General features: G+C 41.9%; 1 protein-coding gene across 1 annotated transcript; it reads left to right on the top strand.

Moving 5' to 3' along the window:
- The first annotated feature begins 4,182 nt into the window (after positions 1-4,182).
- LOC125899403 (ankyrin repeat and SOCS box protein 9-like) lies at positions 4,183-16,378 on the top strand. The gene is made up of 7 exons (XM_049593688.1): positions 4,183-4,911; positions 5,068-5,147; positions 5,369-5,476; positions 7,686-7,836; positions 8,122-8,256; positions 11,564-11,752; positions 11,885-16,378. The coding sequence occupies exons 1-7, from the start codon at positions 4,827-4,829 to the stop codon at positions 12,094-12,096; spliced, it is 960 nt and encodes a 319-aa protein (XP_049449645.1). The 5' UTR covers positions 4,183-4,826; the 3' UTR covers positions 12,097-16,378.
- The last annotated feature ends 26 nt before the right edge of the window (positions 16,379-16,404 follow it).

Genomic DNA, 16,404 nt, shown 5'->3' with positions numbered 1-16,404 from the left:
GGGTTCAGTAAGCTGCTGTGTGTTTTAATTATCTGATTCATGTACAGTATTTTTGGCCGGTTAAGTACAGACTACCTAAAAAAAAATACACTGAAATATATTTATAATAAGACATTTTGATTTCATATATCCTGAGGGAAAATGGTCTTGGGCTCAAAAAGCAATTCTGATTTACTCTACATAATGTAAGTGAGTGGAGCAACTTTAATATCTACTATTTTATTACTGCAACATCATCAAAGGGAAATTAGTTGTGCAGAAGAAAATAAAAACACTGAATAAAAAGACAAAGCACATAAACACATCACATTAAATACAAAATAAAAATCGCTAGGATCACTCCACTGGTGATGCAATGCTCTGCAACTCTATGCTAATGTGGGCCAGTGGCGTAAAGTCAGGGGGGCCAGTAACCCTTTCCCTACTTCTGGCCCTTTTGCTTTGACCACACCCATCTCTGACTCAGCCATCATTCTGATCTCAGCTGCACACACCTGTAAAATTTTGGGATTGTATCTTGCACAACAAAATCTGTCCACAGACATATAAACACCTTGCAAACCCTCAGACCCACCTCTGTGGTACTTCCTGCTGCAATAGGTGTCTCCAGGACCTCTTGTGGCCGTGACGCCACACACAGACTCAGCGGTGTAAATAATCCTAGCCATAGCACGTTGTTGCAACTGGTAACAATTAAAGACTGATTTAAAGCAGTGGTTCCCAACTGGTCCAGCCACGGGGTCCAGATTTCTCCTCAGTCATTAGTTCAAGGTGAAAACAGTGTAATACATTGAGCATCATACTTGTGTTTTCGGCCATGTCATTGAATTAGTTTGCTGTCTCTGTCAAGTAGCTGTCTGTTAGTCACTCATTTTATAACAGGAAACGGCACTAAATTCACCGTACTTAAAAATAAGTGTGTTTTTTTACAAACTTGACATGTTTGCAAGTCACTTGTGGTCCATTCAGAATGGACCTGCGACCCACTTTTGGACTGGGACCCACCAGTTGGGAAACACTGATCAAAGGTATCCATAAAATAACAGTCATATCATAGGAGAAACAGTAAAGTAGCGCAGGCACACCACAATGCATACAAACAGCTTGCCTCGTCTTCCGACGACTCAAAGCGCTTTAACACTACGAGTCGCATTCACACACTAGTGGCCGAGACTAACGTACAAGGTGCCACCTGCTGCTCAGTAACCATTCACACGCACTTGCACACCAATGGAACAGCCATTGAGAGCAATTTGGGGTTCAGGATCTTGCTCAAGGATACTTTGACATGCGGACTGGAGGAGCCTGGGATCGAACCTGCTCTACCTCTGAGCCACAGCTGCATAATTGATCTCTTAAAAAGAGTTCTCGATAACTTAAAGCTATCATTGTCACAATTCAGTTTCTTAGCTGACGAGTGATGCCAGCATCAGGGATACTACAACATAAATGTATTGTGAACCCTCTGAAGGTGTAAACCAAACTTGTGAAACATCAGCAGTGGGAGACCCACTTGATAACCACATCACGTTTGGGTGTGGTGACCTGTGATGACCTCTGTATCTACCATATGTGCTATTTGTGGGTCAAGTCTTCTGTGATAACAGGACTGGACATGTATTACAGCATGAAAGACCCTGTGTTACGCATCAGTAAATATGCTCGAGCAGATGTAAAAGAGAGACTGTTGGACTGACTAAATTTTAACCCAGACAGCATGAAAAAAAGACTGATTTTCATATGAACACAACCTCTAATTTTGATGAAGGAAGATTGTTCATGGCTTTCCAAACAGTAAACAAAGTCCTGTTCTCTCTTTGTCTAAAGGCAGTAATGAAAAGGTCAGATCTGAGCGACAAAGAGTTAAAAGTAAATGCTTTGTATATGAACAGAAATGGTCCCATCCTCAGATTCATGATAAGAAGGATGACCTTTGGTGCACGCACAGGTAAGCCTTGCACCAGAATTAAGAACCTGTACTTGATATAATTTCCCTCCCGATATGTATGCAGCAGACGTGCGTCCCGTCCAGATACAGGAGAGGTCACGGCAGCTGCTGGAGCTGCGCGCCTGGACGGAGATCTGAGAAAACGCATGGATATTTAAAGCAGATTTATTTGGGGAAACAAAGCATCAAGGGCTTTCATTATTCAATACTACAGAGAGGGCATTCATTGAGTTTGTACAATGGCATTCTAATCCATATGCACCTTCTCTGACAAGGCACAAAGTCAATTGTACGGCAAGCTTGTAGCCTGCTGCCAGGGATTAACAACTCCCTGAGGAATACACTTGGTATCGACTTGCTGTTTAAACGTCTGCTCTCTGTTGCTGCCCTCTGCTGGTCTGCTGACAGTGTGATTGTAGCTCCCAAAACACAACAGATAATTGTTGGTGCTGTGCATCTGGGGATGGCTCTGTGTGGAAAGATAGAGCTTATAGCATTACACATTAATGTGTTGTATTTATAGCAAACAAAGGGCACTACCACCAGCCTGAATCATAGGGGTGACTACACCATATGCTATAACACAGCTGTTAGAAGAGGATTTATGTTATTATGAAGATACAGATGTGTAGAAACTTAATTGAACTCAGTAGAGGAAGTCAGAGGTCAGGTTAGCATATCCCCAGAGCTGCTTGGGATTCAGTGTGTTCCTCAAGGACACCGGAGCAGAGCAGATTCTTGTTAACATGGCTGCTGAACCCTTTGAATTTAAGGAGGGTCGGTCTGATTATCAGGCCACCCATCCACATTCTATTAGGGCTGGAAAATAAGTGGATTTCCATAAGATATTTAAAAATAAGATTACACTTGACTGTATGGAATTAAAAACTTTTTATTCTTGGGATATTTTAATGTTTTTTCCTCACTTTTTTATCTCAGCAAAATATCATTACCATGACAAAATGGAAGAAATTGTTTGAGTAACTTTAGTATTTTTCAACCTGACTGTATTTCCCCCGTTTTTGTGTCTAAAGCCCCATTTCCACCAAACACTCTCGACATGGTACCTTTGGAACCAAAAGTAACCCTTCAGACATGGTACCTAGACCCTAGCGGGGTTGTTGTCACTCACTGCTGCGTCCAGCACTCACTGTATTTCCTCCTTTATCAGTCTGCACCCCGTTTATCGTCCACAGAACGAGGCTGCACGCTGACATTTTCAGAACAAAATAAAACAGGCTGCAGTGAGAGTCTCTATAGGAAATTTAAAAATAGCTGGTTTGTGCATTTAGTCCTTCTCAGGCAAGCTCGGGGGTTTAGTGTTGCCGAAGCCCACAGGAACAACGCTCCACGACGCTTTTTTTTTTTTTTCTCTGAGTGAGGATTGGGATATATGCAGTTCACACAATCTGGTCAAAATGTAAATGCTTGAAGATCCACTCATTACTAAAAAAAGTAAACTAAGTGATGGTCAAAGTTGTCACAGTGAAATTTAAGGTGTGCTGATGGATTCACGTCGTCAACTCATGCATTGAGTAACATTACAAGCTAACGTTCCACCTTAAAGGTTGCCAGTAGTCAGCCCAGTGAATTATTTTTCTCAGACTCCAGCTGCTGCAAGAGGCAGCAAAACATCCTTTCATTTTATAGTTACAGTCTACTGATAAAACCCTCCACAGTATGAACAGTGGTTACATGAGCCTCAAAACCAGCCACAACTCAGCCCTGAGCAGAGCGACTGTCTGCTATTGACCAATCAACAGACTGCAGTGTTCACAGCTCCACCTTTTAGTACCAGATCTGTGTGCTAGGTACCCCAGCAGAGGGGGGGACCAAAAATGGGGACATATGGAACAGTTCCAGTGGTACCATCCACAACTTTTCACAGTGGAAATGTACTGAACTGTATCGTACCCTACTGCTTGGTGGAAACTAAGTGACTAAGGGAGACAACGTTTTTTTAAGTTCTAGTATTGAGCAAGGGCGCTGCCGCAGGCGGCTATGAAACATGTGCCAATGTAACCATTCAGTGCATGTTTGCACAAGAGTTCACATCCACTGAAAGTGCTTGTTTTTGCCACTGACAGGCTCAGATTGTTATTATTAGTGTTAGTAGTATTATAACTCTGCACAGACTTAATTCTGCACAATGAAGGTTAAACATCCGAGCAGTATGGGAAACACATTTCTGATCGGTGGGGACCTTTGAATGTCTGGAAATAAATTGTGACATCTCTGCCATGGCAGCAATATTACTGCTGAGGCACATTAAAAAAGTTTAGAACTTACTTTTTTAATGAAAGTCTAGGCAAAGACATGAAGTTGAAGAATCATCTAAAAAAGGTTTATCAGTGAGAATGTCCTGCTGTGTTATCCTAAATCAGGCACACTGGGAGGAACTACAGAGATGGTATCTTTAAATGTAGAAACTCGGTCACAGTTTTTTAAACCACTAATGCATAATGGCGTCGCAGTGAAGCAGATAGGTTCACTTCCCTTTATTTTACCCATCAACCAGCTCTACACTGCCCATCCCCTGCTGAAGAGGATGGGTGTGGCTGCAGAGTCACATTACACTCAAATTACAGACCTGCTCAACAGGCCCCTCACCCACTCCCTCTGCACCTTCATTGGTTGGTTGAGACCAAACCGCTCAACTCAACCAGCCTGTTTCCTGCAGGCAAATACTTTGTCAAAGAGGAAATGACATCACAGGACCAGGACTTACCACAAAAACACTGAAAACAGATGAGGACCAAACGACTATCAGATGTCCTGTGACTCCGAGGAGCACACAGTTCAGCCTCTGTTACAAAATACCTGTGAGGAGAAACAATCCGGCCATAAAACGACAGCTTTTGGAGCGACACTGTGAAGTATGTCTGCTGAACACACAGAGACCCGGGGAGACACTACATGTCAGAGTGGAGCTGGTGTTTTTTTCTCCAACCCTTGGATGAGTGGTGAGTAGCTGCAGGAAGCATATGCTGGCACTGCAGCTGGAGCGCATTCACTGCATTGCACACAATGTTTAACCACGTCATTTCAATGCATGTTCAACATATTTGAAAGAACGACACTGAGTGAGCTGTGGGTGACTTCTTTATGTCTATGCATAGACTTTGAATCAGACTGGTCCCCGATTCATGATGCTGCCTTTAATGGACGTGTCCTCGCTCTGCAGAGACTCATTGCTCAGGTAAAGTTTAACAAAACTTTATAGGTTACATTATACTGCTTAGAACATGAAGTTTATCCATTTAGAAAAAGTTTTGCTCTCTGAAAATCATCACTGATCATATTGAGACCGTGATAGTCTTTAACTTGTATGCCATTTTGTTGTGTATAATTTATTTTGCAAAACTCCTAATGTGCATCTACAGTATTTCAGTGAATCTACATGCTGTGTATTCTTCACAGGGTACATGTGTGAACCTGAACACTCTGGACCAGGTTTCTCCCCTTCATGGAGCTTGTTTACAAGGCCACGAGTCCTGCGCCAAGCTTCTGGTGGATAATGGGGCAAATGTGAGTAAGGCATCACTTTTTTTACAATATAACTAAATTCAAGATTAAAGTAGACTCACAAGTCCATCTTTAGACGCTTTGCTTAACTAAAGACTGATGACTTTCTCCCTGATTTTGTGTTTAGATGGGCGGATACAAGTTCAGAGTTTAAAAAAACTCCCTACATTGCAGAACCAATAGTAAATCTGCAGGGCGGTCCTTCGTTGGCTCGCTGAACTCTTGTGCTCGTAAACATAGTCCGACTAGAAACACGTGCAGCGGTACAAAATGGCTCAAGTCGCTGTAAGTCCTTCACTTCCACAATCTTGTGGACTGGGCACACGTATGATAAAACAGATTTAAATTTCTCGGCATCCATTTTGAAGCTCTGTGTGTTTGTTTCCTTGCGGATGAAAAAAGGGGCAGCGCACATTTCCGGGAGGGCGTGTCCTTTTCAAAAATGCAAGAGGCGTTGCTTTGTTGCCGGCCGTTTCCGCCGGTGTGTTAAAGGGAAATTTTGGTTTATTTCAACCTGTCTCCTATCGTCCTAAATTTGTTTCAAGTGACTAGTGACATAGAAATAATAGTTAGCATGTTAGCCGTTAGCCTAGATACAGCCGGGGGGCATAGTAGCGTGTCAGACCTGTTAATACGTAAGTGAAAGGGCATACTTCAAGTGCAAAGTTAGTCCACTAAACAAGCTTTTTTTCCACACCTCATATCGTTAGGATAAATGTCAGAGAACATATAGAAAACGACATGTAAACGTGTTGTCTTACCTCAACCGTGTGCTGCCATGTCTGTTAGGTCTGCTTTCCAAAGCGCGGCCGAAATATCGTGAAAACAAGCAGCGATCTCATACCATGCCTGAAATCTCGCGAGAACAAGCAGCAACAGCTGGAAGGCAGAACCGGACAGTAGCCTGAAAAGTTCAGTCATTTATTTATTTTATTTAAGATTTATAAATAAAATATTTATAAATAAAAGTTCAAAAGTCTTGAACTTTTTGCAAGACTTCAACTTTGTGGAGGAGGAATTTGATTTTGCAGAGTTTGATGGCCGCCCTTATTTATTTGAGCCAGAATACACTGACGAAGAGCTTCGTGAAATTGTATAACGGAGGAGGAGGAGGAGAGAGAGGCACAACAGGTAGAGGACGACAGAGGAGGAATGGCTGGTGCAAGGCTGCGTAGCTCTGGAGATTGGTGGTATTTCGCAATATTTCAGCCACGCTTTGGAAAGTAGAGCTAAATGGTAAACAAACACAGCAGCACACGGTTGAGGTAAGACAACACGTTTACATGTCGTTTTCTATATGTTCTCTGACATTTATCCTAACGATGTGAGGCGGTCTTTGTGGAAAAAAAGCTTGTTTAGTGGACTAACTTTTCACTTGAAGGTTGCCCTTTCACTTACGTTTTAACAGGTCTGACGCTACTGGGTGCGCCCCAGCTGTATCTAGGCTAATGGCTAATATGCTAACTATTATTTCTATGTCACTAGTCACTTGAAACAAATTTAGGACGATAGGAGACAGGTTGAAATAAACCGAAATTTCCCTTTAAACACACTTTAGAAAGGAGTGTCCCCAGACTATCAACCATATCAATAATTACTGGGTTCAACTTTGTTTTGGTGCAAATCAGTAAGAGATTAACCCAACACACAGACAGAGAGGATCATGCAGACACATCCATGCATGCACAATGACACATTAACAAACAGAAATCTGCAGATACAAAGTCTGATCTGTCAAACCGCCACAGTGCACTTCATGTTTGATTCACACCTACAGTAGATATTGTATAAATATCATCATTCATTCATTCACTTTCTGTAACCGCTCATACTGTTGGGGGTCGTGGGGGGCTGGAGCCGATCCCGGGTGATATTGGGTGACAGGCAGGGTACACCTTGGGCTAACATATAAAGACAGACGCTCACATTCACACCTACGGGCCATTTAGAGTTACCAATTAACCTAACATGCATGTCCTTGGACTGTGGGAGGAAGCCAGAGGAGAAAACGCACGCTGACATGGGGAGAACATGCAAACTCTGCACAGAAGGGCTCCTTTTCTTCATTAAAAGCTCATAATCATTTCTTTAAATTATCATCACTTTACTGACTCGTGCTCACACGATGTCTGATGTCTTCTGCCCGATTTGTTTATTATTCTCACTTTAAATTAACGGACTTGTGTCTCAAAAATACACTCACCCACATCAGGTTAACAGTTCAACAGTGGATGGACAAACTCCCCTGTCTGAAGCTTGTGCCCGAGGCCATGTGACCTGCGTATCGCTGCTCCTTCAACACGGAGCGACTCCCGTGGGGACCAGCCAGACCAGCTCTCCGATCCACCGGGCTGCAGCCAAAGGTGAGAGGTCACATTCCTCTGCATGCGCATGGATAATCTATGCTGAACCAGCTTCGTCAGTCACTACAAAAATGCACAAGGAGTGCCAAAGCATCAGCAAAGCACTGAGACATGCACAGTGTATCAAAAAAATAAATATATAAATAGAAATCGGTGTTGTTCTGAGCTGCAAAGTAAAACAATTGCATATTCTTCCCCCCGGAATGCCGAGAGCAAGCAGATTTCAAAGCACATCCTTTCAAGTGCATCACTTCTCATTGTGATGATTCTGGTAACTGTGTGTAGGTCATCCAGAGTGCATCAAGTTGCTTGTTCAGCACGGAGCTGATGTGGATCAGTGTATCGACCAATCAGGGTTCCCTCTGCATACCGCCTGCTCCAATCAGCACCTGGGTACTGTGAGGAAACTGCTTCAACTTGGTAAGAATGCCTTTAAATTTAACTTACAAGCTCTTCAATGAATGTGTCGGTCTGTTAGGGTAAAGAGGGGACCATCTGCTGTAATAACATTGGAGTTTTATAATAGTTGGATACACATCTCTGGGGTCTGATTGACCTTTGTGACATTAGTAACGTCACTCTGTAAGATAGCACATAAGATTTCTTCGTGTCTTTGGCGAACACATCATTTAAATTTCGTCATACAGAGCCCATATAACATATAAAACATGACATATTTCCTGATTTTGGTGTTCCTTTCCTCTCCTAATTATAAGGCCAGAGGACTTACAATTACTCAAAATATAGCATGCATAATAAGAACCATTTTCAAAATAAAAATGGCTTGGTTTTGACCACTACTTGACGAACCAGTCCTTTAGTGTCCGTTACAGTTTGCGCGACTCTTCCCAGAGGGCAACAGCTCCTGGGGGTGTTTTTATCCAGGATTATCACAGTATCTCCTGGTGCTAGATTTTGCCTGAGTCTTTGAACAGAAAACCCTGCACACTGCTCTCGCTCAGCTTCACAATTTATTAGTAACACCAACATTTCGGTCCTCCTGGACCTTGGTGGTGGTTGAAGAGTGTTCAACCACCACTTTAATCCGTTTTTGGTGTTCCTGTAAGCTGGGCAAGTACTCATGCACCCACCTCTTCCAAAACAGGTCTGTGAGATACTGAGTCTGCTTCCATGTGCGACAAGAGCAGCAGTCATCCTTGCTGAACAGTGCGGAGGAAGTGAGAGCTGTTTCTTTAGCAACAGCAGATGATTTAGTGTCAATGCTTCGATGTCATTTGGGTCATCAGATGATGTAGTTAGTGGTCTATCATTTAGTATGGCCTCGACCTCACATAGTAGAGTCTGCACACGCTTGTTGTCTATTGTTTGCTCATGCAGAACAGACTTAAAGACCTTTTACACTCATTTCACTTGCCTGTTCCAAACTTCACCGATATTCCTTTTTTGTGCAAGATCACTCTGTATCATCGCTTGATTCCACTGCCACATAGTTGCCCTTATGTCTTTGTCTGTACTGACAAGGTTGGTGCCATTGTCTGATCTGATAAGGGAAAAATGACCTCTTCTGAATACAATAAAGGACAATAAAGTTTACCTTATCTTACCTTACCTTACCTTACCTTACCTAAGTGCGTGCCACCTCTAGGTGCACAACACAGCTTGTCAAACAGGTAAACAATACACCATACCCTTTGACAATGCTGCGACCTCTCGACCTCTGTGGGTCAGAAATAATCAAAAAATCTCCTTTTGTCATGTCACTAAACTGCCTTATGGCACCACACCCATCCTAAATAACTTGTGCCTGTATTCTAACATGAAACTAAAAGTAAATATAAACATAACCTTAGCACAGTCCACTAATATACACTATTCAGAATATACAGAAAGTGCTCTGTAAACTTAAACAATAGCAGAAACTATATAATATGTCATATCAGCACAGACATTTTTACCAAATATAAAGATATGCTGAAATGGTAATTTCTGTACTTTGTGGCAAATGAAAGGGCTACCACTTAACTACCTTTCTGGGTTTCAGTGGGTCAGAAGTTAAGAGTATTAAAAGGGGAAAAAAGTTATTTTGCAGATGTTACTGTTGTTTTTACACGTACAGCAGTGGAGTCTGAAAAACCCCAAACAATGCATGTACATGTACATGAAGTAAAGCCAGTGTCAACAAAGCACACAGGCTAAATAGCATTGCTACTCAAAATCAGGATGGTATGTTTCCAGTGGTGGGAATAGTACTCTGCTCAGCAGGTATAAGTAATAAAACCCAGAGTGACAATACTCTGTTATAATTAAAAGTTCTGCTTTCAAAATTGTATTCAAGTAAACAACAAAAAATATTGCCAGCAAAGTGTACTTTAAATACCACAAATAAATTGTATTGCATCATTATCCAAAAATATATTACAGAATAACACATGTAGGGGCCATTCTTCTGCATCATGTGTACATTTTCTTGTACTTAAGTATATTTTGTTAATAATACTCACATACTTTTACCCAAAGGACATTTTCAGTGCCGGACGTTCACTTGTAATGAGGTATTTTTACATTTTGCAGATTTGCTACTTTCACTTCAGTAAATATCTTAGTAGTTTCTCCATCACATGTAATTAGTTAAGAATCAGTTTTTATATGTAGAACCACAAAGGAACAGTTCACCCCAAAATTCTGAATCCATATTTTTTCTCTTACCTGTTGTGCTATTCATCAGTCTAGATTGTTTTGGTGTGAGTTGCAGAGTGTTAGAGATATCTGCCGTAGAGACATCTGCCTTCTCTCCAATATAATGGAACTCGATACAACTTGACCTGTAGTGCTCAAAGCTCATGTCTCTTTGCAGAAATCATGACCCAGTCACTCTAGATTATCTACAGACCTTGTTGTGAGCAGTTTCATGTATGAACTATTTTCTGTCTACCGAAATACACCCACCAACCGTATCACTGTGCAGAAGGAAGCATGCATCTACTCACGGATTAGAGGCTCGTGCTTATGACAGCTAGCCCAGTGGTGGTACAGCAGTTGATGCACGCTTCCTTCTGCACTGTGATACAGATGGTGGATTCAGTAGATGGAAAATAGTTCTGACATGAAACTGCTCACAACAAAGTCTTTGGATTATCTTCGGAAAAAGACATTGCTGTTGAGTTTTTCAAATGTATTTTTCGGTGTTTTGAGCACCACATGCCGAGTGCCATCCATTTCCATTGTGTTCCAGAGAAGGCAGACATCTCTATAGCCGATATCTCCAACACTCTGCAGCTCACACCAAAACCATCTAGATTGATGAACAGCACTACAGGTAAGAGGAAAAATATGTACTTTTATTTTATGGCGAACTGTCTCTTTAATCTGCTAGTTAAATGTAGTGGAGTAAAAAGCACAAATTAGTCTCTGAAATGTATAAGAGTAGAAGTACAAAGTCAAATTTAATGGAAATACTTAAGTAAAGTATAATTATCTTAAAAGTAAACTTAAATACAGTGCTTGTGTAAATGTACACAGTGCTCTTCATGCTGTTTTACTTAATGTAACGTGCATAATTTTTTGGGCTCCCTGATTTGAATATTCATAACCTGAGTGACTGCAGTCCTGCTAGGAAATGGTCCCAAAGTCTTTTATGTAAGCAATAAAGAGGATAATGGTGCTCTGCTGTAGGAGAAGAAAAGCTTTAACTGAACTGTCAGAGCTCCTCTCCCCCACTCATGTAATGTGAGGACATCATACCTCATTAGTCTCTGCTTTCCTTCAGGTGCCAGTGTGAACAGCTGTGCATCTGGTGACTCGCCGCTGCACATCGCTGCCCGTCTGTCCAGCCCTGAGATGGTGTCGGTCCTGCTTGACCACGGGGCCGATCGATCCCTCAGGAACTCGGAGGGCAAACAGCCACTGGACCTTGCGCCTCCCAACAGCCTGGTGGAGAGGCTGTTGAGACAAGCAGGTGGTATTCAAGCCAAACTAAGCAAGTAGACTCACTTGCCTACATTAGGCAAGTGCCCCTAAGCAATAGCTAATAATCAAAACATCTCTCTGTCATGGCTCCTGCTTCTCTCCCCCTTGACGACTGCCCCAGGAACATCTCCCTTAATGCAGCTGTGCCGGCTGAACATCAGGAAAACTGTGGGCAAGCAGAGATTGGGTGGGATTCACGACCTTCACCTTCCCACAGAAGTGAAACAGTATCTCCTCTACCAATCAGACCCAGAGGCAGTCTCATCTAATGCACAGAGGAGCTCAGACTCTGAGCATTTCACTTCTAGGTCAGTAGGGGGTGCAGTTGCATAATCTTCCATGGCTCATGGTTGTGGTAGTCATTAACTCAAGACCTCTGTAAACAAACTCTCAAATTCTCATGATCAGTCCGGACTTTATGTGAACGCTTACAGCGAGTTTTAATCATTAAGTATTCATAAACCAAATACATACATATTTAAAATGAGAATATGCTAATAAATGCTGCATAATTAATGTAAAATAAGGTACTGAAACAATATTTGTTAGATTGCACAAGCCTCTGCATTCAGCCGATGTAGTTTTGTTATTTAAAATTGAATCTATGTCTAAGATACTGCTGTATTGATTTTTCTCCCCCTTCAGACCTACACTAGATAAACTCTCATGTGAAATCTTGTTCATGTCCGCTATAATTCATCCCTAGAATGTTCCTGGAAACGGCTCAGCATGTTTGGCTCTTGCAGGGTATGTAGTAATTTTTTTTCTGAGGGCAAAAAAAACAACAACAACCTGTTTGTAGATCAGCTGAAAACACACAGTAGATAAGTCACCTCCACCTAATAAAAAGTCACCTTAAAAGTGTCCTTGAATTTGAACACATCAACAGAGAGACTGGAATGATATTATTGATATTTACCAACAAGCATGGTCATCATGGATATGGACGATGACCTTGGTACTTAAAAATGAATTATTGATATCATGGTAATAATACACATATGATAATACTGTATAAATAATTCAGCACCTCTTGAATCATATCCGTTTCATTCAGTTCTCGCTTTTTCTCACCCCTGGGTTGCCTTTTTTACTATCCACCAGGTGTAATTGCTCCTTCTGTATCATTTTGTACACCTCCCTTAAATTATTTTTGACTAATTTATTAAGATATATATAGAAAAAGAGACAAAATTCACAGTAAAAACAGTTAAAGATTAATTTGACTGAAAGCATTATTATTATTTTATAAAAACATTGTAATAATAACATTATCGTGAATTCTTTTGGCATGAATCCTTTGTCATGCTCTTTGGATAAGTCAAGGTAACAAGTAACTATGACTCAGCATCCAACGCACACAAACCACTTGAGGTTTGAGTCACTAAAAACGCTTTATCCTTCTCTCCCCTCATCAAGAATAAATGTTCCACTGTAGTGTTTCTGGATTCCTCTATGATGCCTCTGATAAAAAGCACCAATGACACATTATCAAATACTGATTCACATAGTGAGTGTGGCTATTTAAGACATGCGCTGTATTATTTTCTTACAGATTATGTTTAAAAACTGACATTATATGTATCAGCATATGCACTGTGTGTGAAGAACTGCGTATTTTCACTCAGTGTAAACACAAAGAATCGACTGTTATGGGGTTGTGGTTGGGACACAGGATGTGTTGAGATATTATGCAAACAAGTTTCCCCAGAGTCTTAAGAGTACATCTGAAAAACAAGACGGGCACAGCACAAGGATAAAGCATGAAAGTGAACAGGGAGTGCACAGAGTAGTATTCATTGTATAAATGAGTACATTATAACCCAGTTACATGTTTTTCCTTAACGCTCAGTTGAGTTGAGGACAGTCCTACATCAACAAAATAACATCTGCAAAGCTCCATTTCTCAGATGGACTTAAGGAAGAGCATTTAAATGAAGAATCAGGCATTTACCCTAAAACTTCAATTAGTAGCCCGGGCTTTTATTTGCTTAAATCACTAACAAATAAATTGTTTATTTGAACCAGTACGAATATAACTTGTATAGGAATTAGACTTCGACTTCTTATCAGATTACAACACCCAGTATACCTATACAACACCACATCTTTTGATCGGTGGACCCTTACGGACTAAAGAAACATAAATAACCTTTCGTGTAATTGAGGAAGGGAGTTACCACTTGTTTTGTCGTCATGCCGGAAAATCTAAATGACTTACGGCCTTCTCTGGTGCTCGTGGTTTCAGTAAAATGAACTCCCCAATGGCAGTGGCCCCTGAGCAGGCCAATGCACCATGCCACACTGCAAACATCCCTCAGGAACGGTCCAAGAAATGTGACAAAGACCTCAAAGTGTCAACCTGGCCTCCAAATTCCCCAGATCCCAATTGAAATGAGCATCTGTGGCACGTGCCATTAACCCACCTCACAACCCACTTGGACTAAATGGATGTGCCGTCAACACACTCCTAGAGATCCTGTGTCCGATCCAAGCAGGCCCCACCTTGAATTAGGGGTACATCTGGGGTACCGGCACATCTCAAGAATCCTTGAGCTGATGGGGACCTCGGAAATTTAGAAGCAAGGTCGACACCTTGAGCTTTTTGTCACGCTCCACAGGCCATTTCTGAACAGTTTTTGTAGTGTGGCATGCTGCTTTTTTCTGCTGCCATTGGGGAGGACTGTTGCCATGAGGGGGGTACTTGGTCTGCAACAGTGTTTGAGTGGTTGGAACATGTCAGGTGGTATCCACATGAACGCCAGAACCAAAGGTAGTATTTGTCTGAATGTGTAGATACACCAGGCTGGTAAAAGGGACTGGGCATTTAATTATAACTAGGCTTTTCACTGAAGTACTGATTTCATGGTAATCATTTGTTTATCCGCCACCTGAAGCAAGAACATGTAATGCAAAGTAGGTCTGTCTTTTTTTTCCTGATTCCCTCAACAGTTTTGTCCACACAAGTCAAATAAATATATATCGAGTGTGATGCGAGGCATCATTGGTGATGTTTCCAAAGCGCCTAGCAGCCTGTCAGCTGTCACCATCCTTACCCAAAACTCTTCAAGGGCTCGCTGACCCCACGACCCGTGTGTTTGTCTGTGCATATAGCCAATCATCGGGGCTGACAGAGCCCATAAGGCAGAAAACAGGTTTAGCATAAATGGAGAAAAGCCAAAAAGATAGTGGAAAGAAACCTTTTCAGTATGGTTTACTTAGTATGAATCATAACCTTTTTACCACACAGTTATGGGAGCTGAGTAATGTTCACCACCACTGTAATAAAAGCCTTGATTTCAACAGGTCATTTACAGAGATGATGGAAAGTGAAGCGTGCCGTACTGTAGTTTCCCAACATCTTCTCCATGGTGACAAAAGTAACAGATGCTCAACACCCACACCCTCCTCGTTAAATGCAGCACTCATCGACTTTCCACCAACTCCTCTGTCCCAATTTACCACTTGAACTTAATCATCGCTCTCCTCAAACATCCCATGAGCGCCCGGGGGCCAGCCGCACATTGAACCGGGTTTCGATTTAACTGGAGTTTAATGTTAAATCAATACCGTGGAGGAGCTTGTGACTCCTGAAAGCTGCCAGGGAAGACGTACAGTGCCCCTCCGTAAGTAATTACTGACAAACAGGCAATCAGGTGAGACAAGCCTGTCTGGGAATCAGTGTCACATGACCGCTCAAATAATTTCCCACTCCAGCCATTATGGCATCACTGATGGTTGTGTTGTGTTCGGCCGGGCGCAGCGCGGTGTATCTGATCGACTTCCTGGGTTCAGTCAGGTGCTGCGTGGCACTCAGATGCACTTAAAATCAGCCCACCTATGTGTGATACCAAAGCTTTTACTTTTAGTCTCAAGAGGCAAACACTCCATTAACCCCCATCCTTTTTTTTATGCATATGCACTCACTACCCAAATAGCGCAAAATGCATTTTTTAGTAAGACTTTAAGTGAAACACATAATGCAAGTTTTACATCCAGCACACATGCTCGCTTAAAACCAATTCCTTCAACAAACAACTATTAATGGAGCGGCTTTATAAGAACCATATGAGGGGCTGCCACTAAAATAGAATGATTTACAGAACAAGCAAAGCAATGCAATCTTCAGGGGAATAAACATTTCGCGGCGCCCGAAAGCGCCCAGTGTTTATAATCAACGCAGGATTAGTTTACCCGTTATTGCATGAGTCATTCTAATCATCCCTCGCATGCGAGCAGCCACCACCTACTGCGAACAAGCTGCAAATGTTGACGCCAGACAACCCTTGTGCGCACATATCTAATAACCCAATTGTGATCATTCCTAGTGTGGCAGCTTGCGTCCTGATTGCTCCGAGCTGGATCTTGTTATAGATATCAGCGCTTCCCACTAAGCTACAAGTGGGTTGTGCCATGTCCTTGTACTCACCAGTAATTGCTTTGGTATTTTTAGTTTGCTAGTGTCGGGGTAATTAAAACAAATAGAGGAGATAGTAGAGACAGAGATCTCTTGTGGCTCCTTGGTCTGAGTGTGGAGAGGTTTAGTAAGGTCATACATGGCAATGTTTTCAATTAGACACCTCTGTACTAATGAGGGTTTATTAGAGAGCGTGGATACTTATGCAAAACAGGGCGACTGAC

Source organism: Epinephelus fuscoguttatus, linkage group LG13, assembly GCF_011397635.1.
Source record: "Epinephelus fuscoguttatus linkage group LG13, E.fuscoguttatus.final_Chr_v1".
NCBI classification, from domain to species: domain Eukaryota; kingdom Metazoa; phylum Chordata; class Actinopteri; order Perciformes; family Serranidae; genus Epinephelus; species Epinephelus fuscoguttatus.
This window is presented reverse-complemented; position numbering and strand designations above follow the sequence as displayed.